Source organism: Narcine bancroftii, chromosome 2 (genome assembly GCF_036971445.1).
Source record: "Narcine bancroftii isolate sNarBan1 chromosome 2, sNarBan1.hap1, whole genome shotgun sequence".
In the NCBI taxonomy this organism is placed as follows: Eukaryota; Metazoa; Chordata; class Chondrichthyes; order Torpediniformes; family Narcinidae; genus Narcine; species Narcine bancroftii.
Genome location: NC_091470.1, coordinates 308,594,268 through 308,621,844, shown reverse-complemented (window position 1 = coordinate 308,621,844; position 27,577 = coordinate 308,594,268). Strand labels below are relative to the sequence as shown.

General features: G+C 40.1%; 1 protein-coding gene across 22 annotated transcripts in view; it reads left to right on the top strand.

Annotated features, from left to right (window-relative positions):
- Positions 1-27,577, top strand: part of dtna (dystrobrevin, alpha) — a 438,543-nt gene that overhangs the window by 239,091 nt on the left and 171,875 nt on the right. For all 22 annotated transcript variants that reach the window (XM_069921569.1, XM_069921565.1, XM_069921564.1 and 19 more), the window contains 2 exons: positions 2,505-2,585; positions 19,942-20,155. In XM_069921569.1, coding sequence (XP_069777670.1) covers positions 2,505-2,585; positions 19,942-20,155 — 295 coding nt within the window. The remainder of the gene's footprint in view (positions 1-2,504; positions 2,586-19,941; positions 20,156-27,577) is intronic.

Genomic DNA, 27,577 nt, shown 5'->3' with positions numbered 1-27,577 from the left:
TATACTTCTTCATCATTAAAAAAATGGAGCCATTTAACAGAAGGAACTTCATAAAAATAGTATTTGGTTGTGTGTGTGTATGTGTTATATATATATATATATATATATATATATATATACACACTTCAACATGATAAGAACAAACTTTGTGATATCCAGAAAATTTGGACTGTTGTGTCTTATTATATCAACAACTGACCATTTACCAAGTGTATCATTACCGTTGATTTAAAATACATAATGCACTTTAATGCAACATTTTTGAAGTATATTCCAGCTACGACTGTCTTCCTACATAGGCAGACATGAGAGATGTTCTTTCTGAGAAGCATAAATAATTCTTAATGATTGATCACTTTAGTTACAGCAAACACTTGACAAAATTCACACCTGAGATCTGTAAATGTGTGAAAACATTGATCAGCAGCAGATTATATAGATTTGTTGTCATCGAATAGTGCTTTTGGGTGAAGTGTTGGAAATATAGTATGGTTGCACATAATCCACCCTTGGTTTGGGTAAATAATTATATCTTCAATTAATTTACCTCGGAGTAAATACACAAGTTGGTGGAGACTCAGTCTGGTATTGAGCTTAGAAAAGAGCATTTGCAGTAATTTCCATTGAAGAGAACTGGCCCATTATTGCACACAAAAATGATTGATATTTCATCGTCATTCCCCTTCCCTCAGCTTTCAGCAGACACTGGTATCTATGGATAATTGAACAACATATTTGGGAAGACTAAGCAATTATTGTATGCTCTGTTTGAACATCCAGTTAGCAGAACATTCTTTGGGTAGATAGACATTGAGAAACTGCGACACAGAAAGATATTGTATTTTAAACACAGAAAAGTAGCATACTTGGGTAGCAAGTGAGCAGGAAGGAGATGAAATGTTGAACCTTATCCATCAGTACAGGTTGTTGACAAGATCACATCTGCAGTGCAGACATGACTTAGTGTCCTTTTATTTAAGGAGGATATTCTTGCATTGTTGGCAATTCAGAGATGGTTTACTCAAATGATTCCTGGGATAGAGTTAGCTTATGAAGAACAATGAAGTTGTGCCCATTAGAGTTGAGAAGAATGAGAAGTGAACTTACTTAAACATAAAAGATTTGAAGGAACCTTGAAAGGGGTCTGGTTGGAGGATGCTCCTCTTTGTGAAGAAACTAAAATCGGTAGGCATGGTTGGTGTCTCCTTAGTTTGACTATTGTCAAACTTTGTGATTTGATTTAAAGCTCTGAATATAAATTTGTGCATTGAGAGTGATCAGTCAATTCAATTTTATATTTGAAAAAAGGGCAAGGAAGTAATGCAGGAATTACAGGCCAGTTTATTTCACATTTGTGGTCAGAAGGACATTATAATATTAATTAAATATTTGATCACTATATATCTGAATAAGAGAAATTAGAGATAGCTACCAGTGCTTTTAAAGGTGATAATTGGATGAGGCAAACCTTTGAGAGTTCTGTGAGGAGATATAAATACACAGTAGATTCATGGACATTACTCTAAGAAAACAGTATTTAATACACCTTGCATAAACTATTAGGGAAGGCTAACAAATATGAAATTAAGACAGGGATCGAAATAAGGTTAAAAATTATTATATGATAAACATACTGTAATAAACTTTGGACTCATTGGGCCTGCTTTGGTGTCCAAACAGATGCTTTGCATGTTCTACCACAGGTTTGGTCAGTCAATTTTTCAAGTATGCTTGGTGTTTTCAAAAACATTAGGTGATTTATTTACAGGCAGAAAATTGTTTGTTCTGAGCAGGTCTTTCTTAGCAAAAAAAAGCTGAAAAGATGAGATGTTTATTTGAAAAAGATAGCCAAACATCTCTTGAGATCTGAAATTGGATTCAGAGAGGTATTGTCCAAAGCTTTTGTCCTCACTTCACACTCCACAAGTGGTTGTCTAAAAGCCATTGCTGGTGAGGTTGGCAACCAAAATTGAAATCCAGTTAATGAGTGACCAAACTCTTGTGGCATGATAGGAATCGGAAGCTCATTCAAATTTGTATGTGTGCACACCTTGAGTTCCTTATTTGAACTGAGTGTTGCCTGTTAAATGACCCCAAGTACATTGTGACCAAAGTTAATTCACAAAGTAGGAATTATGGGAATGCTTTGAGAATGGTCAATAGTTAGTAGTTCCTGAACCCTAACTGCTTGTCGTGTTTGTTAATGACTTATGCACAAGATTGGAAGAAATATTTCAGAACTTTGAGGATGATACCAAAATAATTAATTCTGAGGAAGAGTTTTAGAAAAAAATTAAAAGTTACTGATAATTTGTAGAATTAGCTAAAAACCAGCAGATGAACTTCAGTGCTAGCAAATGTGACATGAGCATGTTAGTCTTTAAAAAAAACTAATCACTTTCAAATGAACCAATATTCTCCTGAGAACTTCCATCCATCCATTCTTCAGTAAGGGATTGTGATTTTTTCTGTAATAAACTATTTTTCACCTTTCTTCAATTCAGGGGCCCAAGACTTGGATTGTATTCGTTTATCCACCTACAGGACAGCATGTAAGCTTCGATTTGTGCAGAAAAAATGCAATGGTGAGTATGTCTCAAAACAAATTTCTTGGTAACTTGATCCAGGCTACTGTTTTGTGAAACTGATGGAGGGTGAAGGAGTCAAAATTGGGTTACTTCAAATTAATGTTTTCACTTTTAATGTTCAGCACCCACCACTATTAGTTCAGACAAGACAAAACAATGTGTGCAATAAATTGTACAAATAACCCTTGCATCTTGCCATTCTGTTACATGGCAACTTTTGATCTGAACTGAATGCCCAATAGTCATTTGGATCCTTTAATGAGGTAAATATGGCAGTGTTTTTAAGGAGGATAAATGGATGCCAAGCAGTAATGGAAATCTGAAGGCACAGAAAGAAGTTCTGATCAGAATTTAGAAGGTAAGATCGTAGCTGGTAAGGCTGAAAGGCTTAGAGCAGGGGTGTCAAACTCAAATTCACGGAGGGCCAAAATTAAAAACTTGGACTAAGTCGAGGGCCGAACTAAATATTTATTGAAAATTTTCAACAACATCTGCATGTTTTCTCTTCTTTCAACATATGTAATGTTAAACTTTTTCTTATTAAAATAAATGTTTAATAAACTCTTTCCAGAAGCATTAACAAATGAGAAATAAAATATTCAATAAATAATATTTCTCTATAGAGGATTTGTCAAATGTTGCTAGTGTGCTGTCAAATAGTAAAATCTAAGGACTATTGAGAATGTGGGAGAATAACATGATTCCTGAAACAATCAAATGGGTGACTGATTGTGGGCATGAACTCTAGCAGGGTTATTTGCCATGCCCTTTTCCCATTGGTATAGATATCTTTTGATTTACACACTTTTCAAGTTTTATGCCTAATGAGCTTGTATCCAGGTGCAGGACCATTTTTAACCAGGAATATATTTATCACTGTGACATGAAACTATTGGAAGATCATTTTATCCTGAGATTAAAGTTCATAATACTTACTCAGGCCTGTGTGCGGGAGGGCGGGGTTTGCGGGCGATCGGGTTGGACAACGACAGTGCGGGGGCATCGGCTCTCGCTGCAGGGCGGCATCTCGGCGGATCAGCGGCCCCGTCACCGTGAGTCGCGGATCAGCCTGCAGCAGGGAGGGGGAGTGGGCAACGGTCCTGGCGAGGTCAGGCCCGAGGCCTCCGGTTCTGGGCGCTGGGAAGCGGCCTTGGCTTCCCCTGACACCAGCCAGGCCCCAAAACCAGAGTCCACGGTGAAACCCTGCAACGTAAACAGAGGAGGTGGGAGCGATTAGCAGGCTGACGCCAATGCATTCTGGGATTTGTTGTATTACTGTGCATGGGCGGCCAGCGGGCCACCTCTAATACATTTTTGAAATGATCTTGCGGACCAAATATAATTATATCGCAGGCCAAATTTGGCCTGCGGGCCAGAGTTTGACATGTGTGGCTTAGAGTAACCAACCTTATGTGCTTGAAGGGCCATTTTCCAGGAGAGCAGAAGAACGTGGACCAGATTGATTGCTAGCACTTCCTTTCAAATGAAGTCCAAATGTACTGATGCTGCAGGACATGAATGATGATTTAAAATATCATACCATGCTCATTTAACTGCAGTAGTGCAAAATTCAGTTGTGTAACCAAGGCCCATGAATAGTTCAGCCTAACAAACTGAAGTAAGTCTTACCCAGTAGTTTTGGACCAGCTTTGGCATTAGTTAAAAATTGTTTGTATCTGTGTCATTGCCAAAGAGTCTATTGAATATATTATATTTCCATGCTCCATAAAACGTTTTCATAACACTATAGAACACTAAAACACAGAAACAGGCCCCTTCAGCCCTTCTAGTCTGTGCTGAAACTTTTTTTGCTTAGTCCCACAGACCTGCACCCAGTCCATTGCCCTCCATACTGCTCCCATCTATGTATGTCAAAATTATTTATTAAATGTTAAAATTAAGCCCTTATTCACCACATCAGATTGCAGCTCATTCCACACTTCCACCACTCTCTGTGCGAAGAAGTCCCCCTCATGTTCCCCCTAAACTTTTCCCCTTTTACCCTTAACCCATGTCCTCTAGTTTATATCTCATCTACCCTCAGTGGAAAAGCCTATCTATGTTTATTCTGATTATCCCCCTCATAATTTTAAATACCTCTATCAAATGTCCTCTCATTCTTCTATGCTCTAGGGAATAAATTCCTATCCTGTTCAACCTCTCCCTTTAACTCAGTTCCTGAAGTCCGGGCAACATCCTAGTAAATCCTTCTATCTTATTAATATCTTTCCTGTAATCAGGTAACCAAAACTCTACATAATACTCCAAATTTGGCCTCACTAATGTCTTATACAACTTTACCATAACATCCCAACTCCTACACTCAATACTTTGATTTATGTCAAAAGGTCTCTTTACAACCAGATGCACCTGTGATGTTACTTTTAGGGAATTATGTTTCTGTACTCCTCAGCACCCTACCATTTACCATGTATGACCTTTCTTGGTTTATAATTCCAAAATGCAACACGTCACATTTGTCTGCATTAAATTCCATCTGCCATTTTTCAGCCCATTTTCCAGCTGATCCAGATCCCTCTGCAAGCTTTGAAAATGGTCACTGGCTACAATGCCTCCAACCTTAGGGTCATTTGAAAACTTGCAGATCTAATTTTTTACATTATCATCCATATTATTGATATAGATGACAATCGACAATTGTCCCAGCATGAATTGTCCCAGCAATAATGGGGAGGGGGAAAGTATGAACTAGATTTGACAATGGCTGGACAGGGAAAGCCAGAGAGGAATGGTGGATGATTCCTTCTCAGACTGGAGGCACACCACTAGTTACAGGCCTCCAGTCTGAGAAGGAATCATCCACCATTCCTCTCTGGCTTTCCCTGTCCAGCCATTGTCAAATCTAGTTCATACTTTCCCCCTCCCCATTATCTTTTTGTTTGGATGCCTGCTTATGTTCTCTCATACCTTGATGAAGGGCTCAAGCCCAACATGTCCGTTATGTATTTTAACCTTTGCTACATGAAGGATGTTGTTTGATCTGATGAATTTCTCCAGCTTATTTTTATTTTTACTTCAACCACGGTGTCTACAGATTTTCATGATTACTTCACTACTGCACCATGAATACCAAGCGTCTGAACCTTCCTGACTAACCTTCATCAAGTGCATTTCTTAAGTCCACATAGACAATATCCTTGAAAAACTCTTTAAGATTGGTTAAAAATGACCTACCACATACAAAGCCATGTTGAATATTTTGAATCAGTCCCTGGCTATCCAAATACTTGTATATCTGATTTCTTAGAACACTTTCCTATAATTTGCCAACTACTGACATCAGGCTCACTGGCCTATAATTTTCAAGGTTACTTTTGGAGCCTTTTTTAAACAACAGAACAGCACGTGCTACACTCCAATCCTCCGGCACCACACATGGATAAGGACATTTTAAATATTTCTGCTAGAGCCTCTGAAATTTCTACACTTGCCTCCCTCAAGGTTCAAGGGAGTATCACGTCAGGCCCTGGGGATTTGTCTGCTTTTATTTGCTTTAAGTCAGCTAGCACTTCCTCTCTTTAATCTGTATACGTTCCATGTCCTCACTGTTTGTTTTCATTACTTCCCATGACTCTGTGCCTGTTTCCTGAGTGAATACTGATGTGGGAAAAAAAACTTTTAAACACTCTCTCATCTCTTGAGGCTCCATACAGATACAACCACCCTGGTCTTCAAGGGGATCAATTTTGTCCCTTAGTATCCTTTTGTGCTTAATATACCTGTAGAAACTCTTAGGATTTTCCATCACATTGTCTGCCAAAGCAATCTCATGCCTTCTTTTTGCTTCCTCATTTCTTTCTTGAGGTTTTTCTTGCATTTTTTATACTCCTTAAGTACCTCATTTGCTCTATGTTTCCTTTACCTGCTATATACCTCTCTCTTCTTCCAAACCAGGTCCCTAATATCCCTCAAAAACCAAGGTTCCCTATGCCTACTAACCTTGACCTTAATCATGACAGGAGCATACAAATTCTCTACTCCTAAAATTTTACCTTTGAAGATCCTCCAGCTATCTCACACATCCTTGCCTATAAACAACTTATCCCAATTCACGCATTCTAGTTCCTTTTTTTTTCTCAAAATTGGCTTTCTCCTATTTAGAATCATAACCCAAGACCCTGACCTATCCTTCTCCATAATTAACTTGAAACTAATGGCATTATGATCACTGGACCCAAACTGGACCCAAAATGTTCTCCTACACACACTTTCGTCACCTGTCCTGTCTCATTCCCTAATAAAAGATCCAGTATTGCACTCTCTCTAGTTGTTGGATCTATATTAATTTAGAAAACTTCCCGGAACACATTTGACAAACTCCATGCCATCCAGTGCTTTTGCAGTATGAGAGTCCCAGTCAATATGTGGAAAATTAAAATCTCCTACTGTCACAACCTTATGCTTCCTGCAGCTGTCTGCTATCTCTCTACAGATTTACTTCTCCAATTCTCATTGACTATTGGATGGTCTATAATACAAACCAATGAGTGTGGTCATACCTGTTCCATTACTCAGCTCCACACATATAGCCTCAGTAGACAAGCTCTCTAGTCTGTCCTGCCTGAACACAGCTGTGTTATTTTCCCTGACAAGAATTGCTGCTCCTCCCCTTACATCCTCCTCTTCCCCCCACCCTCCCCCAGTTCTATCGCATCTAAAGCAACGGAAGCCAGGAATATTGAGCTGTCAGTCCTGACCCTCCTGCAACCAAGTTTCACTAATGGCCACAATGTAATTATTCCACATGTCAATCATGCTCTAAGCTCTTCTGCCTTTCTTACAATACTCCTTGCATTGAAATAGGTGCACTTTAGAAAATTTCCACTTCATACAATCCATTGACTTCTAATGGTGCTTGTAATTTTCACATTATTTTTTCCCTCTTCCACTTCTCTATCTTATCTGACACTGGTTCCCATCCCCTGCAAATCTAGTTTAAACCCACCAGAGCAGCACTAGCAAACCTTCCTGTAAGGGTATTAGTTCCTCTCCAGTTCAACTGCAAGCCATCCCGTCGAAACAGGTTCCACATTCCCTGGAAAAGAGCCCAATGATCCAAAAACCTGAAGCCCTCACTTCTGCAACATCTTTTCCTATTAACACATCTCCACCTGGTTGATATCTTTAGTCCCACCTTGGATCATTAACTCCCCTCCCACCATCCTGTCCCAAAAGATTTTGATCCAGTTTTCAAAACCCATCTTCCTAGTCTTAATCCTCTCTCCCTTCTCTACATTTCCAATACTTTTCCTTCTCCTGATCCACTTCACCCCATCCCCATTGTTATTCCCTTTGTTGCTTCCAATATCATGTACTCTGTGATCTTCATTCTCCTTGATGGAAGAAGATATTGATAAGAATTTTTGTGATGAACCTGCATCGCCAAAGCCTGGACGTTAATTAGCTGGTTGAACATGAGTTTCAGTAAATATTTAAAAGCAGTGAGTCAATAAATATGCTCCCAAGAGTTCAAAAAAGGCCAGTCAAGATCATTCACATTGTTATGTGTGGGTTGAATTAGGTTGCAAAGTTAATGTATTAGAAGTCGCTCCATGCCTTTTTTATTGTATCAAAACATTTGGTCACCCAAATACTGTTTATGAATATACTTCAGTTGTGATGTTTACAGAACAATGTTGCCAATTATCCTTTGTCAATATTAGTTTCAGTCCAGCATTGCAGTGGTATTGATACATTGCAAGTACTTGCAGTTAGCATTGTGTAGCAAAATAGGTACAATCTTTGCAGACAGCTCTTTTAGGTACATAAGAAAGTCTTCCAGTAATGGGGTTATGTTGCTTTTGTATGAATGGATACTGCAGTGATCAGAGGGAGGTGGAAAGCTGCACCCAAGGAGTCTAAAGCCCCTTTCACACTTGCATCCCACTAAATTGGCCATTCAGTGTCCTGGGATAGGAATGGGCATGTAGCTTTTCACACTTGACCACCCCTATCTGGGTCACTTGCAAGGAGCCATCCGTGCGGTTAGGACTGTTCTACCTTCTATCGGTAACATCATGATGCATTGAGTGATGGTGGACCAACCCTAAATCCTGATCATGTATCATGATCTTATATTTGAACAAAATTAATCATGCCTAATTGTAACATAATTAAGCTTTATGTACAACACAGTATGAACCCTTCAGCTCCTGTTGTTGTTGTGATGACCTATAGAAACCTTTATAAGGTACTGTGGGAAAGTGCTCACAATAAAAAGCAATAGCGGACAATTTTTGAACTGGGTGGGAATGTTGGTAGTACAATTTATACAGTGTGGTAAAGATAGTAGCACGATAGCATACAATTTATACAGTGTGGTAAAGACAGTAGCACGATAGCATACAATTTATAAATACCATGGGAAAAACTGATGGTGGGCCCAGCCTCCCAGAATTCCATGCATGGAGCATTCACGGAGGGGTTTATGTACTGCACAGCATTCTGGGGTCAGGTCCGCCATTGCTTTTTCCCATGGTCTTTATAAATTGTGCGTTATAGCACTACCAATTTTCTCATGCTGTTTAAAAATAGTCTGCTATCACTATTTATTGCTTTTATTTCCTTTCACTCTCTTTCACTGCAACTTTCCCACGGCAAAGTTTATACCTTCATTTTAATCTTTCCTTCCTTCGCATTCCTGCACTCATGCAAAAACTTGGGTCATATCTATCCCAGAATGTAATTGCCCATTATACACTTGCCTGATTGCAACACTGGCATCTGCAGACGCTGGGGATCATACTACGGGTCAATGCCATTAATTCCCTGTGTGAGATAATGTCATCTGATGCTGGCATTGAGCTGATTTTGCTTCACACTAAGATCCTTTAAAGGCCGATTGGCAGTTAATTCCTGGGATCACTTGCAAGTGTGAAAGTGGCTTAAGGTTCAATCTGGTGAAATGCAATTCCTCTCAGAGGCATCCTTTTTTATGTAGGGAGATGGCAGAACATAGAACTCTACAGCATAGTACAGGCCCTTGATGCTGGGCCAACCCATATGTTCCTTCAAAAAAAGGATCTATTAAATCCTTCATGCCTTGTAACCCTCTAGTTTTATTTCATCCATCTGCCTGTCCAAAAGTTTTTTAAATGTCCCTAATGTTTCAACCTCCACCACCATCCCTGGCAAGATATTCCCGGAATCCGCAACTCTTTGTAAAAAAAAAAGTAAAAAAATCTTGTAGACCTCTAACAAGTCTCCTCTCATCCTTCTTCGTTCCAAAGAGAAAAGGCCTAGCTCTGCTAAACTTGCCTCTTAAGACTTATTTTCCATTCCAGGCAACATCCTGGTAAATATACTCTACACCCTCCATAGCTTCCACATCCTTCCTATAATGAGGTTACCAGAACTGAACACACTTCTCTAATTGTGGTCTCACCAGAGATTTGTAAAGTTGCAACATAACCTCTCAACTCTTGAACTCAATCCCCTATTAATGAAATCAAACATCCCATAGGCCTTCTTAAATATCCTGTATGGCAACCTTAAAAGATGTACAGATTTGGATCCCAAGGTCCCTCCATTCATCCACGCTCTTAAGTTACTGACCATTTACCCTGTACTCAGCCTTCTGGTATGACCTTCCAAAATGCATCACCTCACACTTACTTGAACTCCATCCACCACTTTTCTACCTAACTCTGCCTCCTGCATCGAGTTTGACAGTTGAAGGGCAATCGAGGTCAGGAGGCCTAATCATCGCTATAAAAGTGAAGGACTGTGTTGCTGAGTGGTCATCATCAGAGTGGGCTGAGTCACAGTGGAAAGGCTTTGGCTCAAGAGTCTTCAGTTAACATGGGCTAAGGTGGAGATCTAGGAGTTGAAGTAAGAAAAGGCCACCCTATTCGAGGAACAAAGAGGATTCCCCAGGTAGACACAGGTAAGGGCATGTTTTTAGATACAATACTTTTTTTCTTCTCATTATAAACAGTGGGAATTACAGCCAAGGCAGGGGAATGGTCCTCTTGCAGAATGTGGATCATCAGGGAAGCCAGCAGTGTTCCCTGTCGACTTCATCTATGAGAAGTGCATTCAGCTGCAGCTCCTGACAAGCTGAGTTAAGGAATTGGAGTGGAGTTGGATGAACTCCGGATCATTCAGGAGGCAGAGGCGGTAATTGGTAGAAGTTACAGGGACACTATCACACCTAGGAGGCAGGAGGAGGTTAGGGTAGGTAGGTGGCAATCCGGAGAAGGAAAGGGAACAGACAGGCAGTGCAGGACACACCTGTGGCCATTCCCCTCAATAACAAGTAGACTATTTTGGATATTGTTGAGGGGACAACCTACCAGGGAGAAGCCATGGTGATCAGGTCTCTGGCATGGAGTCTGGTCCTGTGGCTCAGAAGGGAAGGGAAGACAAGAGGTGAGCTGTAATGATAGGGGATTTCTTAGTTAGAGGGTAAGAAGTTCTGTGGAAATTATTGAGGTTCTTGGATTGTATGTTGCTTCCCTGGTTCCAGATCCCAGGAGGGAGGGTGAGCATCTAGATTTGTGGTCCATATAGGGACTAATGACATGGGTAGGAAGGGTGAGAAGGTCCTGCAAGGGAAGTTCAGGGAGTTGGGCACTATTTTGAAGGATAGGACTTCAAAGGGTGTGATCTCAGGATTGCTACCCATGCCATGTGCTCATGAGGTTAGAAATAGGAGGATAATGGAGTTTAACATGTGGATGAAGACATGGTGCAGGAGGGAGGCCTTCAGTTTTCTGGATCATTCGGCTCTCTTTCAAGGAAAGTGCTATCTGTTTTGATGGGACAGTTTGCTTCTGTACTGGAGGGGGTCTAATATCCTCACAGGAAGATTTGCTAGTACTGCTCTGATGGGTTTAGACTAGATTTGCAGGGGAATAGGAACCAGAATGCCAGAGGAGATAGATAGGAGAATGATGTGAAAAATTGCATGCACTGTGAGAAGTCAACGGGTTGTACATGGTGGAAATGTTCTCAGGTGCATCTATTTAAATGTAAAGAGTATTGTAGGAAAGGCAGACGAGCTTAGTGTGTGGATTCGCACATGGAATTATGATATTGTGACCATTAGTGAAACTTAGTTGCAGGAGGGGCAGTGTTCCAAGCATCTGTTGGTTTAGATGCAATAGAATGGGGGTGGGGGGGGGGGGGGAAATGAAAGGGGGAGGAGTAACATTCCTCATCAGGGAATATATCACAGCTGTGCTCAGACAGACAAGAGGGCTTGTCTCCTGAGGCTCTATGGGTGGAGCTAAGGAATTGAAACTATATGACTACACTCATGGGGTTGTATTATAGTACCGCCAAATAGCCAATGAGAATTGGAGGAGTAAATCTGTAGAGAGAGAGAGATAGCAGACAGCTGCAGGAAGCATAAGCTTGTGACAGTAGGAGATTTTAATTTTCCACATATTGACTGGGACTCCCATACTGTGAAAGAGCTGGATGGCATGGAGTTTGTCAAATGTGCTCATGAAAGTTTTCCAAATCAAAATATAGAGGTACCAGCTAGAAAGAGTGCAATACTGGATCTCCTATTAGAGAACGAGATGGGACAGGTGACAAAAGTATGTGTAGAGGAATTTTTTTTGGACCAGAGATCATAATGCTATTAGTTTAACTTAACATGTGGAGAAGGATAGGTCTGGGCCTTAGGGTGAGATTCTAAATTGGAGAAGGTCCAATATTGAGAAAATGACAAAGAATCTAGAATGTGTGGATTCTGGTAGGGTTTTTTTTTTCTGGCAAGGATGTATGAGATAAGTGGAGGTCATTCAAAGGTGAAATTTTGAGAGTACAAAATTTGTATGTTCCTGTCAGGATTAAAGGCAAAGGTAACCCTGCTTTTTGAGGAATATTGGGATCTGGTTCAGAAGAAGAGAGAGTTGTATAGCAGGCAACATTGTGCAAATGAGGTACTTGAGTATAAAAAATATAAGAAAAACCTCAAAAAATATGAAGGAAATCATAAACGTCTTTATAGGTATGATTAAGAGCAAAGGGAGAGTAAGGGCGAAATTGGTCCCCTTGAGGATCAGAGTGTTCAGCTTCATATGGAGCCAAATGAGAGGGGGAAGATCTTAAATGATATTTTTTCAATAGTATTTACTCAGGAAATGGGGATAGAATCATGGAAAGTAAGTAAAATAATAATTGACACCAGTGAACCTGTACAGATTAAAGAGGAGGAAGTACTTGTCTTAAAATAAAGGTGGATAGATCTCCAGGGCCTGACAAGATAGTCCTTTGGACCTTGAGGAGGCTAGTGTAGAAATATTTGGGGCTCTGGCAGAAATATTTAACATGTCCTTCGCCATGGGTGTGGTGCCGGAGGATTGGAGTGTAGCTCACATTGTTACGTTGCTTAAAAAAGACTCCAAAAGTAACCCTGGATATTATGACCAGTGAACCTGATGTCAGTAGTAGGTAAATTATTGGAAGGTGCTCTAAGAGATCGGATAAACAATTATTTGGATAGCCAGAAATTGATTCGAGATAGTCAGCATGGCTTTGTGTGTGGTAGGTTATGTTTAACCTATCTTAGAGTTTTTCGAGACGGTTATAAGAAAAGTTGATGAAAGAAATGCTGTAGATGTTGTCTAAATGGACTTTAGAATGGCATTTGATCAAGACCCATATGGAAGGTTAGACAGGAAGGTTCAGGCACTAGGTAATCATGATGAAATAGTGAAATAGATTCGACAATGGATGGATGGGAGAAGTCAGAGAGAAGTGGGTGGATGCTTGCTTTTCATCTTGGAAACCTGAGACTAGTGGTGTGCCTTCGGGATCAGTGCTGAGACCATTTTTGTCTATCATCTATATCAATGATCTGGATGATAATGTTGTAAATTGTAGCAGCAAGTTTGCAGATGACACTAAGATTGAAGGTGTTATGGACAGTGAAGAAGATTTTCAAAGCTCTCAGAGGGATCTGGACCAGATGGAAAAAATGGGCTGAAAAATTAAAAATGGAATTTAATGGAGACAAGTGTGAAGTGTTGCATTTTAGAAGGACAAACCAAGAAAGGACATACACAGTAAATGGTATGGTACTGAGGAGTGCAGTAGAACAGAGGGATCTGAGAACACAGATACATAATTCCCTGAATGTGGAGTCACAGGTGGATAGGGTTATAAAGAGATCTTTGGGTATATTGGCCTTCATAAATATAAGTATTGAGTATAGAAGATGGGATGTATAATACATTGGTGAGGCCAAATTTGGAGTATTGTGTGCAGTTTTAGTCACCTAAATACAGGACAGATATCAATGAGATTGAAAGAGTGCAGACAAGATTTACTAGAATATTGCCCAGACTTCATGAACTGAGTTACAGGAAAAGGTTAAACAGGTTATAATTTTATCCCCTGGAGCATAGAAGAATGAAAGGAGATTTGATTATTGTAATGGTTAAAATGACTTGCAAACACATATTTGCAATGATCAGCTTGCATTTTCTTTATGAATTATTGGAATGTCTCTATAGTAACAGACTGAAAGCCAAGGTATTTTTCTGTGTATATAATATAAGCAAAGTGTTCATTTGAATTTTCTTTTGTTCTGTGTAGGATCAGAGTAAGATGGAGACGGTTCAGATAATTGCTTTGACCATGTAATTTTTAAAGTATTAACGTATTAAATGTTTATTGTCCATTTATTGTTTTAAGTACAGTTTACTGTTTAAAGAGTTCAAATAAATAGTGAAAAAAAATCAATGCTACTTTGGAATGTACTTTTTATTAAACTAGTCAAAACAAACAATGCCTGCATGTTGCTCAAGCAATTATAATAGTGTCACAGGTCACAATAATAGCGGTATTTAAAATTATGAGGGAGATAGACAGAGGAAATGTGGACAAGATTTTTCCACTGAGGGTAAGTGAAATACAAACAAGAGGGCATGGATTAAGGGTAAAAGGGGAAATGTTCAGGAGGAACATTAGTGGAAACTTCTTCACACATAGAGTGATGGGAATGTGGAATGACCTGCCAGCTGAAGTGGTTAATGCGGTTCAATTTTAATTTTTAAGAGGAATTTGGACAGGTAGATGGATGGAAGAGGTATGGAGAGCAATGGACTGGGTGAAGGTCAGTTGGACTAGGCAAAAAAAAGAGATTTGGCATGGCCTGGAAGGGCTGAAGGGGCCTGTTTCTGTGCTGTAATGTTCTTTGGTTCTGTCTATATCCTTCTGTAACCTCCTTGAACCTTCAGCACCATCCACAATCCCCCCAACTTTCATATCATCCATAAACTTACTGACCCATTTTTCTACCTCTTCATCTAAGTCATTTATAAAAATCACAAAGAGCAGCGATCCAATTGAACTCCACTAGTTACTGACCTCCAGGCAGAATACTTTCCGTCCACTACTACTCTCCGCTTTCTACATCAAAGCAAATTTTTTATCCACATAGCCAAGGTTCCATGGATCCAATGCCTCATGATTTTCTGAACAAGTCTCTCATGGGGGATCTTGTCAAATGCCTTACTAAAATCTATTTAGACCACATCTACCATCATATCCTGATCAATATCTTTTGTTACTTCCTCAAAAAACTAAATTCAGCTCATGAGACATGGCATTCTCTTCACAAGGCCATGTTGACTGGCCTTGATTAGATTGTACTTCTCCAAATGCTCATCGATCCTATCCTTAAGAATGCTCTCCAATAGTTTTCACACCACTGTCTATAATTCCCAGCATTCTCCCTATTACCTTTTTTAAATAAGGTGACCACATTTGCCATTCTCCAATCCTCCAGCACTGCCCCCTATGGCAAAGGAGACTCAAAAATCATAGTTACTGCCCTAGCTATCTCTTCTTTCATTTCCTACAGGAATCTTAGTTATATCATGTCCAGCCCCAGGGACTTACCAGTCTTAATGTTTTTAAGAAGATCCAACTCTTCTTCTTTATTAATCTCAACATCGTTCTATTCTGAACTCACCCTGATAAAGATAATTTTCCATTGTGAATACTGAAACAAAGTATTCATTTATAACCTCCCGAAACTCCTCTGACTCCAGGCACATATTGCCTCCTTTATCCTTTAGTAGCCCACCTTCATTCTCGTCATCCTTCTGTTCTTCACATACACATGGAACAGCTTCAGGTTCTCCTTCATCCTACAGGCCAAGGATTTCTCATGCCTCCTTTGAGCTCTTCTAAATCCTTTCTTAAGCACCTTCCTGGCTACCATATACATATTATGAGGCCTTCCTGTTTCCTGCTTCCTAAATTTAATGTATGCTTCCTTCTTCCTCTTGACCAGCTGCCTCACCTGTTTTGTCAGCCAAGTTTCTGTTTCCTACCATCTTTTCCATGTCCCAGTGGGACAAATCTATGCTAAATCCCACACAAGAGGTCCCTAAGCATTCTCTATATTAGTTCTGTGCTTTCACCCTTGAACTTCAGTTTCTAATTTACTCTTGCTAGTTCCTGCTTCATCCCATTGTAATTATACCTTCCTCAATTAAACACTTTCCAATTTTGTCTCCTTTTATCCATAGCTTAATCTTCCTGACCTGTAGTCTGGTGCTTATGTCAGGCAGTTGTCATGGATGTCCCCATAAGATGGCTGTTACACCAAAGTTGGCATCATCATGGGGAGCTTGACATGAGAAAAACATGCTGGTAAATAAATTCCTGTCAAGAAATGAGGAGTTTATTTTCTGGATGGGTGTTAAGGCAACTAGAAATAGATACAAAGTTATCCTGATTTTCAAAGGCGCAGCTTCATTTTTACTGGAGTTACTTGAAGGAGCCTTGACCTCATGTGATAGGCTAAATGTTGTTGTGAATTTGCAATTTGCTGTTGGTATTTGATTCAAATTGATCGAGACTGATGGCTAATCTCAAAACTGTATGGATCGAGCTGACAATCATTAGGAAATTGCTGGAGTGCAGAAAACAAAAAAAAACTTTGTTGGACAAGTTTTGTCAAGATAGAAAGTTTAGTCAGATGGGCATTTGAAAGATATCGACCTCTACATTTTCTGATTGGTCTGAATGATATTTATTCAGTATTTTATTGAATTATGGAGACAGCAGACAACTACAAAGCATTTTGGAGCTTTTGAATTTGTAGGGAAGTTTGATAAATTCTGTAAAAAGAATGAAAAATTGTTAGTGAAATTTAATGAAAGTACACTGTAAGGTCAGAAATGTAACATTAGCAAAAATAACCCTGTAATAGAACATTAGCAATGCAGTCAATGAAAACACAAGACTTTTCATAGAAGCAATGCTGAGCATGCCCTACTATGCAGAACAACAATCAACAAAGCCTTAGGAGGTTTAACTTAATAACTCAAGCAGTGGAATACAAATCCGGAGAAATCATGACTTAATGTGCCATTGACCAAACCATGACCTGTATTGATGGATAAGATCATCTGTGGTGATAAAGGCTTGAGATTGAAAGAGAGATGAGGAAACCTGAACATTGAAGACCATAAGATATTGGAGCAGTTATAGGCCATTCGACCCATTGAGCCTGCTCCGCCATTCCATAATGATCCATTCTCCCTCCCAGCCCCACTCCCCTATCTTTTCCTCATAACCTTTTATAACTGAACTATACAGATATCTATCAATCTTTTCCTTAAATGCACCCATCAACCTGGCCTCCACAGCCTCTCATGGTAGCATATTCCAGAGGTTCACCACTCTCAAGAAATTCCTTTGCATCTCTGTTTTAAATGGGCACCCTTCCATCCTGAGGTTGTGCCCTCTTGTCCTTGACTCCCTTTCCATGAAAACAACTCTGCCATATTTACTCTGTCCAGGCCTTTCAAAACTCAATATGTTTCTATGAGGTCCCTCCTCATTCTTCTGATTTCCTTGGTACAGTCCAAGAGCCATCAAACATTTCTCATATGCTAATCGTTTCATTCCAGGAATTCTTCTTGTGAATCTTCTCTGAAGACTCTTCAAAGACAGCACGTTTCTTAAAAAAGAGCCAAAAATGGTACCCTATACTCTACGTGGGTCCTCAATTGTGCCTTACAAAGCCTCAATATCATATCCTTCATCTTGTATCCTATTCCTCTTGATATAAATGCCAAGATTGCATTCATCTTCTTCACCATCAACTCAACCCAGAGGTTAACCTTTAAGGTATCCTGCACAAGGACACCCAAGTCCCTTTACGCCTCCAGATTTTGAACTTTCTCCTCATCCAATTAATAATCTTCCCTTTTATTCCTTCTACCAAAGTTCAAAACTGTACACGTTCCAACATTGTATTTCATTTGCCACTCCTTTCCCCATTTGTATAATCTATAAGTCTCTCTATAGCTGCTCCATTTCCTTATCAGAACCTGTCCCTCCACCTATCTTTGTAACATCTGCAAAATTAGCCACAAAGCCATTATTTTGCCATCTAAATGATTAACGTACTATATAAAAAGAAGTGGTCCCAACAACAACCCTTGAGGAACACAACTAGTAACCAGTAGCCAAACAGAACTGGATCCTTTTATTCTCACTCTCTGTTTCTTGCTGATCAACCAATGCTCTACACATGTTAGTGTGTTTTCTGTAATTTCATCAACTATCATCTTGTAAAACAGCCTCATGTGCACCCCATTGTCGAAGGCCTTTTGATATATATTCAATATCCTCTGCATCTCTTTTGTCAAACCTGCTTAAGGTTTCCTCAAAAAATTGCAGTAGTTTGTCACGCAAGATTTTATCTTAAACAAACCATGCTGACTTTGGCCTATCTTGTCAGGCACATACTTGACAATCAACCCCAACAACTTCCCTACCACTGATGTTAGGCTTACAGGTCTATAATATCCTTTATGCTGTCTTCTTCCCTTTTTAAATAGTGGAGTGACCTTTGCAATTTTCCAATCCTCTGGATCCATGCGAGAGTTTATTGATTTTTGGAATCAATCTGTGGCTACTTTTTTCAGGAGACTTGGGTACTGTTAAACCTTTCAGCTTCCCAAGTCTCTCTTTGGCTTGGCTTCGCGGACGAAGATTTATGGAGGGGGTAAAAAGTCCACGTCAGCTGCAGGCTCGTTTGTGGCTGACAAGTCCGATGCGGGACAGGCAGACACGGTTGCAGCAGTTGCAGGGGAGGGCTCTGCGGTCTTCTTCAAAGGAGGTTGCTGCCCGCCAAACTGTGAGGCGCCAAGATGCACGGTTTGAGGCGTTATCAGCCCACTGGCGGTGGTCAATGTGGCAGGCACCAAGAGATTTCTTTAGGCAGTCCTTGTACCTTTTCTTTGGTGCACTTCTGTCACGGTGGCCAGTGGAGAGCTCGCCATATAACACGATCTTGGGAAGGCGATGGTCCTCCATTCTGGAGACGTGACCCATCCAGCGCAGCTGGATCTTCTGAGCATTACTGCACTCATCTCTTCCCTGACAGCCTTGAAAGTCGTGTATCATGCTAATGTCTTCCCCAGTGAAGAATTATGGAAAATACTCATTCAGTTCTTCTTCTGCCATCTCCTTGTCTCCCAAGCCTGGAAATTAGTCATTTTTTGTGAAATTTTCATTGCAATAGACAAAACAGCTAAAAGAATTAAGAAGATAGCCTTGAAACATTGCTTTGAACTGAATAGTAAGAATGCAAGAAGAGAACATTGGCTCAATATCATAAAAGTCAGATTAATATTGTTTCCAGAAAGTTGTTCTTCAGTAAATTAACAAATGAAACAGACATTCGTGGTGAATATTGGAAGTAATTTTTTTTGTAAAGGACAATTGAATATTGAAGTGAGGAATTAAAAACCTCTCAATTAATTAATTGTCATTGGTGAAATAACTTTTCTCATCTGTGATAAGCATAGGATTTTGTCATATAGAGAGGGTCTGGTTGTTCTCAGCAGAACAAAAAGCCATCAGAATATAATGGAGGTAGATAAATTTAGTATTCCATTCAGAATTGAGTTTGGATGAAAACAAGAAAATTCACAGAGATAACAAACTCTCAGATACTTTTCGTAGAGCTGGGTTAAAGATACGGATTGCTCAGTGATACTAATGAAAACTTGAAAATTCCAATACTTGGGGAGAGATATCATTTGGGATCAGAAACCCATTGAGGATTCAACCAGAATCAAGGTGAACATTTAAAAAAAAACCCCCACAGGTGCTAAAATTTGAAAGAAGAAAAGTAAATGCTGCAAATATAGGAGTGATGCTAAATGAGTGCCATGGTATAGAGGTGAAAAGTGTTCAACACATTAGTAAGAAATCCGTGGATGTTTTCAACCAGATTGATCATGGTGGAAATTAGTTTAGGAAAGAGGGATTTGGAGGTTGAATCAGCAAGGTTCAACTGCCTTCTGTTTTATGAAACTCATCAACCTTTTTCTTTTTACTTACTTAGTGCACTTGGTAGATGTTTGGAATGTTATAGAGGCATTCAGAGAAAATGGGCTAAATACAATGGATCCGAATGCCGAACTTAGTGTGGCTCGCTTGGAAGCTATTATCTCCGCAATACTTTACCAGCTGAACAAACGAATGCCGACCACCCACCAGATAAACGTTGAACAGTCCGTTCGTTTACTGCTGAACTTTCTCCTCACTACTGATGATGGGTGAGTTTTACAGCAGTTTTTATTACATGGTCAGTATCTATTGTCAAAATCCAGTGGGATGTTTTAATATTTGTGTGAAGACAGTTGCTGGGCTTGAGTTGTGTTCTTTACCACTCCAAGTCATATTCAACTGAAAAACAAAAGTTATTTTCTTCAATTCATAGCAATTCATAAGGGTTGTACAGTAGCAAACATACCATTTTGTCCATGCTACCAATGTTAATCTCATTCGCCTGCATTTGACATATCCCTTGAAATCTTTCCTATCCGCATAATCTGTCCAAATTTCTTTTAGACCTTCTAATTATTACCTGTCTCTACCACTGCATCTGGGAGATTGTTGCGCTTTCTGTGTCGAGAAAAAGGTGCCCTTTACATTACCTTTAAATATTCCCTTCTCCTCATAAACCAATGCCTTCTAGCTTGAGATAAGCGTGAATGCTTGTGGGGCAGGTGGGGGAACCAAGATCTAATTCTGGAGGAGCCTCAGCTCTTAAACTTGTCCAACAGATTCTTGCTCCATGAGCGGATGGAAGTGGGAGCTGTAGGAGGGATGAGAAATCACTGTGGTTCAGGCAACCATCCAAGAGAGGGGGCAGCAAAAAGATTGTAGTGGTAAATGGTATAGTCAGGGGAATAGACACAGTTCTCTCTAGTGAGGAAATAGAGTATCAAAGGCTTTGTTGCCTGCCCAGGGCAGCTCAACTCGTCTAGTAAAAACACAGAAATGCTGGAGGAACTCAGCAGGTCTTACAGCATCCATAGGAGGTAAAATATTACCAATGTTTCGAGTCTGAGCCCTTCTTCAAGGTATGAGTAAAAATCAGGCAATTAAGGATGGGGAGAAGGGAACGGGCAGGGGAGGAGGACAGACCAACAGATAAAATGTGTTAATTGGATATGGATGGGATGTAGGAAAGGTGAGGATTATCTGGGGGAGATAGGGTGGTTTTTGGCTCTGTGGAAGCAGAGCTTAGGGGAAGGAGACACAAGGGTAGATTGGGTATGGCTAACTGAAACCAGATAAGTCGATGTTAATGCTAGTTGGAGGATGCCCAAATGGTGGTGTTTTCCTCCAAGTTGCGAGCTGACTCAGTTTGGCAGTGTATGAGACCATGAATATGCATGTTGGCAAGGGAACGGGGTGGGGAATTGAAATGGGTGACCACTTTTTCAAAATCACAGTGTCTGCACTTTTTGAATTTCACTTCTCTCCACTCATCTCATATGACCTACAAAATAATTTGGAGTGTTAGGGGAAAGATTCAGTAGTTGTGATCAATGTGGATACCAACAACATTGTTATAACTAGGGAAAAGAATTTGCTCAGGTCCCCTTCTGTAGCTTAGATAAAAGCTCACACTTGAATGGAGGGAGAACTAATGAATGAAGGAAGGGAACTTGAACTGCTAGGGACTAAATTAAAGAACAGAACAAAAAAGGTAATGATCTCTGGATTGCTACCCGAGCCACATGCATATAGGCACAGGGCTAATAAGATTAGGGACTAATATGCATGGATTTGAATTTGTGAGATGTTGGCATCAGTATCTTGGAGGACGGAGCTCTTCTGATGGGATGGGCTCCACCCGAATGGTGCTGGAACCAGATTCCTCGTGAATCATATAATTAGGGCTGTGGATAAGGCTTTGAACTAAATAATAGAAGGGGTGGGTTTAACAGATAGGTTAAGAATGGATGAAGCTAAAGGGAAGAAGAGTGCAGGACAGGTTACTGAAGACTCCAGAATAAAAGTTGAAAAAAGGATAAGAATTTAACCTCAGGCAACATGAAGACTGTAGGTTTTTGTATTTAAATGCACATAATGTATGAAATGAGGTAGATGAGTTTCAAGCTCAATTAGAAATTGGCAGGTATGATGTTGTGGGAAAAAGTTGTGGCCGAAGGAGGATCGTAGCTGGGAACTAAATATCCAAGGATATACCTCTAATTAAAAAGAAAGGCAGGTGTGAAAAGCAGGGTGGGGTGGCTCTGTTGATTTTTTAAAAAACTGGAATCAAGATATAGAATCCTTTTGGGTACAAGCGATAATTCTCCCTCCATTCAAGTGTGAGCTTTTATCTACACTACAGAAGGGGACCCGAGCAGGGATGGCAATAGAGTAGCAATGGCAAGAGTTTAAGGGTGGCAGAAATTTGCAAGATGCAGGATCATTTCATCCAAAAGAAGAAGAATTTCAAAGGGTAGATGAGACAAGGGAAGTTAAAAGCAGCATATTGCAAATGCCAGAGAATTAGGAAGCTCTTAAAAACCAACAGGAGGTGAATGAAAAAGCAATGAGTTGAAATGTGAACCAATAATATTAAAAAGGACATCAAAATATAGAGTGAAAGAGAGGCAAGAATGGACATTAGACCACTGGAAGATGAAACTGAAGAAGTGGTAATGTGGAACAAATAAATTACAGATTAACTGAATAGGTATATTGTGTCAAAACACAATGCTGAAGGAACTCAGCAGGTCACGCAGCAGCCATTAGAGGTAAAGATAAATAATCGGTGTTTTAGGCCCTTCTTCAAGCCAAGAGCAGGTAGGCTCCTGAGAAAAAAGGCAGAGGTGTGAAAGGAAGAAAGGCCTGGGTGAGGTGAGTGGAACACAGGCCAACAAATATTTTGTATTAATCTTCATTTTGGAAGACATCACCAATGTACCAGGAATTCAAGCGTGTCAGGGGAGAAATGACTCCTTTGTAAGGAGAAAGAGATTGGGAAACTGAAGGTGGCTAAGTCACCTGGACTGAATGGACTACTCCTCAGGAATACGAAGGAAGATAGTTGAAGAAATTGTGGAGACATTGACAGTAATCTTCCAGGAAGCACCGGAGTCATGAATGGATCCAGGGCTCTGGAAAATTGCAAATATTATCCCACTTTTTAAGAAAGGAAAGAGAAAAGAGGCAGAAAATTATAAGCTGGTTAGCCTGACATCAGTTGTTTATAAGATTTTAAATACCTTTATTAAGCATGAGATTTCACTGTATTTGAAAGCTAATGATAAAATAGACCAAAGTCAACATGGTGTCCTTCAAGGAAGATTTTGCCTGAAAAATCTATTGTAATTCTTTGAGGAAGTAACAAGTAAGATAGACATCCAATAGACGTTGTTTCCTGGATATTCCGAAGGCCTTTGAGAAGATGATACACATGGGGATGTTAGGCAAGACAGGAGCCCCTGATAGGAAAACTAATAGCCTGGAAAGAAGAATGGCTGACTGGCAGAAGGCAAAGTGTGGGAATAAAGGGGGCCTTTTCTAGTTGGCTGATGGTGACAAGTGGTATTCTGCAGGGGTCAGTGCTGTGTCCACTACTTTTCATATTATATGCGGATGATTTGGATGGTAGAATTGATGGTGAGAATGTAGGAGGAGGAGCAGATAGAGTTGAGGATGTAGAGAATCTGTTGAGGGACTTAGATTAGGAAAATGGGTGATGTGGCAGATGGAATACAGAATAGGCAAGTGCCTGATCATGCAGTTTGGTAAAAAGAATAAAGATATTAAACTATTTTTTAAATGCAGGGAGAATTCAAAAAATGAAAATCCAAAAGGGATGAGAGCCCTTGTGGATTAATGGGCATGTTGAATCAGTAGTAAGGAAGGCAAGTGCAGTGTTAGCATTCATTTTGAAAGGACTAAAATATAAAAGCAATACTGATACTTTATAAGGCATTGCTCACAGTTCATTTGGAGTAGCATCAGCAGTTTTGGGCTCCATATCTAAGATATAACATTATGGCATTAGTCAAGTGAATTTTATTGTCATCTGATTGTACAAGTATAACCTGACAAAACAGCGTTCTCTGGTCCTCAGTGCAAAACATGCAGACACACAACCAGACATAAAATACATACAGACAAATAATACATGTCCAGGACAAGTATTTTACCTATAAAAATAAATAAATAAATGTTGCTTTGTGGAAATGAGAGTCTCGGATGGTTAGTGTGAGCAGTTCCTTTAATCATTCAGCATTCTCACTGCCCATGGGAAGAACCTGTTCCTCAGCCTGGTGGTGCTGGCCCTGATATTTCTGTATCTCTTTCCTGATGGGAGCAACTGCAAGATGCTGTGTGCAGGGTGGAAGGGGTCCTCAATGATTTTGTGCACCTTCTTCAGACAACGATCCCGATAGATCATGTCGATGGGGGGGAAGGAGACTCCTGTGATCTTCTCTGTCACTCTTATGGTCCTGTGAATTGACCTCCAGTCCATTTCTGTGCAGCAACTGTACTACACTGTGATGCATCCGGCCAGGATGCTCACAATGGAGCTCCAATAGAAGGTTGGCATAATGTGGCTGGTAGCCTTCCCCATGTCATTCTTCTCAGGAAGTACAGTCGCTGTTGCACCTTCCTCACAGTGAAGCTGAGTGACAATGATAGATCACTAGTTAAGTGAACTGCAAGGAACTTCGTGCTCTCCACTCTCTCTACAACAGAGTTGTTGATGTGTAGTGGAGGGTGGTTGTTCCTGGTCCTCCTGAAGTCCACGATCATCTCCTTCTTGTCCACTTTGAGACTCCGGCTGTTACTCTTGCACCATCTCATGAGATTTTTCACTTCTCTGTAGTGTGATTCATTGTTGTTTCTGATGAGGTTAACTGCTGTTGTGTCATCTGCAAACTTGATGACACTTTGTAGCTTGATCTGGCAATGCAGTTGTGGGTCAGTACCATGAACAGGTGGGCTGAGCACAGAGCCCTGAGGTGCTCAATATTCTGCTACTGAGCCGGACAGGCTGTGGTCTTTCTGTTAGGAAGTCCAGGATCCAACTACAGAGAGGGATGCTGAGAGAGGGTCCAGAGGAGGTTACAAGAGGATGAACTAGCGAGGAGCTTTTAATGGCTCTGGGACTGTATTCACTGGTATTTAGAAAGATGAGAATGGTGTTCTCATTGCATTCAATCATATATTATGTCCTGGATTGAGTGAATGTAGAGGGAGTGTTTCCAGAAGTGGGAATGTCCTGCACCAGAGCACACAACCTCAGAATAAAAGTATGACCCTTTAGAACAAAGATGAGGAAAAATTTCTTCAGCAAGAGGATGGTGAATCTGTGTAATTTATTTCCACACAAAACACATGGAGAATGTCATTGTGTATGATTAAAATAGAGGTTGATATATTCGTGATTAGTAAGAGTGTCAAATGTTATGGTGAGAAGGCAGGAGAATGGGGTTAAGAGAAAAAAAAATGTATCAACTATGATTCCAAAAGCAAAGCAGACTCCATGTGCCAAATGCCAGATTCTGCTCCTATGATCTTATAGACTCTCCAACCCAGGGAGATAGACTGTCACAATCCACCTTATTCATGCCTCGCATTTATTTTATAAACCTCACATTATTTTATATCCCTTAACTTCCTTCATTCCAGTGAAAACATTTTTGTCAATGCAGTCTCTCTTTAAATCAAGCCCCCCCACCCACCCACCGCAGTCCCAACAGCTTTCTGTCGATCTTTTCTGCATCCTTGATAGATTAATAACATTCTTCCTATAGCCTGATGACCAGAACTGTTGTAAATATTTGTGAATTTATTCTCTCTTTTTGAAGGACATTAGGTTGAATTCAGATAGAACTGATAGACACAATGCCAAAAGTAGAAAAACAGACTCTTTGTGAAGTGATTGAATAGTTGCTTTGGAGGAATTTATTCCGAGTGTGGACGAGAGCCACTACTTCTTGCCCAGGACAATGTCTCAACAATCATTGATGCTGCAAGATGCTCTTTAACACAATGGCAGCATTTGAACTTTGACAGTCAGACCATGCTGCAGTGGAAGTTGTGACGTTGATCATTGAATGCTAATTCAGAATTTAGTCCACTAAATTAAAATAGAATTGGACATTATTGGAGAAAAAATTTATCCCCGAACTTTCCACAATATTTTGTTGGATCTCAGCTGAGTTGAGAGTAATTTTTTTCAGCATGCTCTTCAATATACCAAACCTTTCGTTGTTCATACCTTCAGCAGTTTTCTGAAGGTAGCCAACTAGGTGTTAACTTCACCCACGAGCTGGTCCTTCCTCTCTAACCTGCCCACAGTCCTTTTAAGTGAAATCCCACTGTGCAGATCTTACACAACGCAGTACTCTAAGTTACAGTCTATAGCAGTATTTGGGTTGAATTTGTTGCATAGTTCGTACAGTATAGTAAGAATCTACATTTCCTCAGCATCATTATTTGCTTTTCTTCCTGCACTTCTTAGTCAGATTGAATTTCTTGGATATCGAAAATGAAAGAGGCATGGGGGGTGGTGGGGGGGAATGGTAGTATTTTGTACAGGGAAAGAGGAAAGAGTTTGTAATTTAGAAGAGAGTTGAGGATTGAAGGGAAGCAGATGAGGAAGATTTGGATGGGATATAATCTTCAATGGCTTCAGCTTCATCACTGGTCAGGATAATATTTCAATAATTGCCAGCATCTCTTCATTTTTTGCATTAATTCATGAAGGCACGCTTTCCAGTTCGCTGATTCTATTCCAGATACACATCATTTGTTTCGTGAGAGCTGTGTAGCATTATGTTGAGCTGCCTAGAAGCTGTGAGATTTAGGTGTGATAAGATATGCTCTGCATGTTTGTAGTGAAGCACATGAAATTTCAGATCAGTCTTGATTGATTGAAAGAAAAGAAAAATGAATTATTCTGGTGCCTTTCGGTGTGTTCCAAAGTGCTTCGGAACAAATTAATTTGTTTTGAATTATGGTCACAGTTGTAATAAAGGAAGAGGGGAGTAGAGGCTCTCAAAAAGAGCTGTGTAGATGATGATCAAATAAACTGTTCAAGAAATGTTGGTTGAAGATTATCTGAGATTCCCAGTGATATCGACACTTCTGGTGAGTAAGTATTGTAAGTGTCGTACAATATTTGATATAAGTGGTGCGGTTGGTGGGATGCAGCATTTAAAGTTGCTTTTATTAATCTTGCTAGCTTTTCTGAGGTTAATGTACTTCATGGAATAATCGCTGCATAGAGGAAAGCATTTTGACATATCAAGTCCCCATTGATCCAACTGGTCACACTCCCTTTATGCATAGCCTTTCTAATTCTTTCTTCTTGGATACCTATCCAGCTCCATTTTGAATGCCATAATTGAATCAGCCTTCAGAATCACTACTGGCAGTCCACTCTGCATTCTACCACTCACTCTGTTGTGGGGAAAAAAATTCCGTATCACTTTTGCAAACTTCTTTGAAGACTTCATTTAGCAGATTAGTGCTTGACTCCTGACATTGATCTCCAAGATAATCTGCACCCTGTATGTACTGCATGGATAGCTGCCTTTCCCTGCAGGCATAGGATGTCTCTTCACTTCTAATGAGCCTTCCCTGTGGTTTCCCATCTTAGTTTGCCATTTGCCAGCACCTGTTCCTGCTACGATGCCCACCCTGTTTAGAAA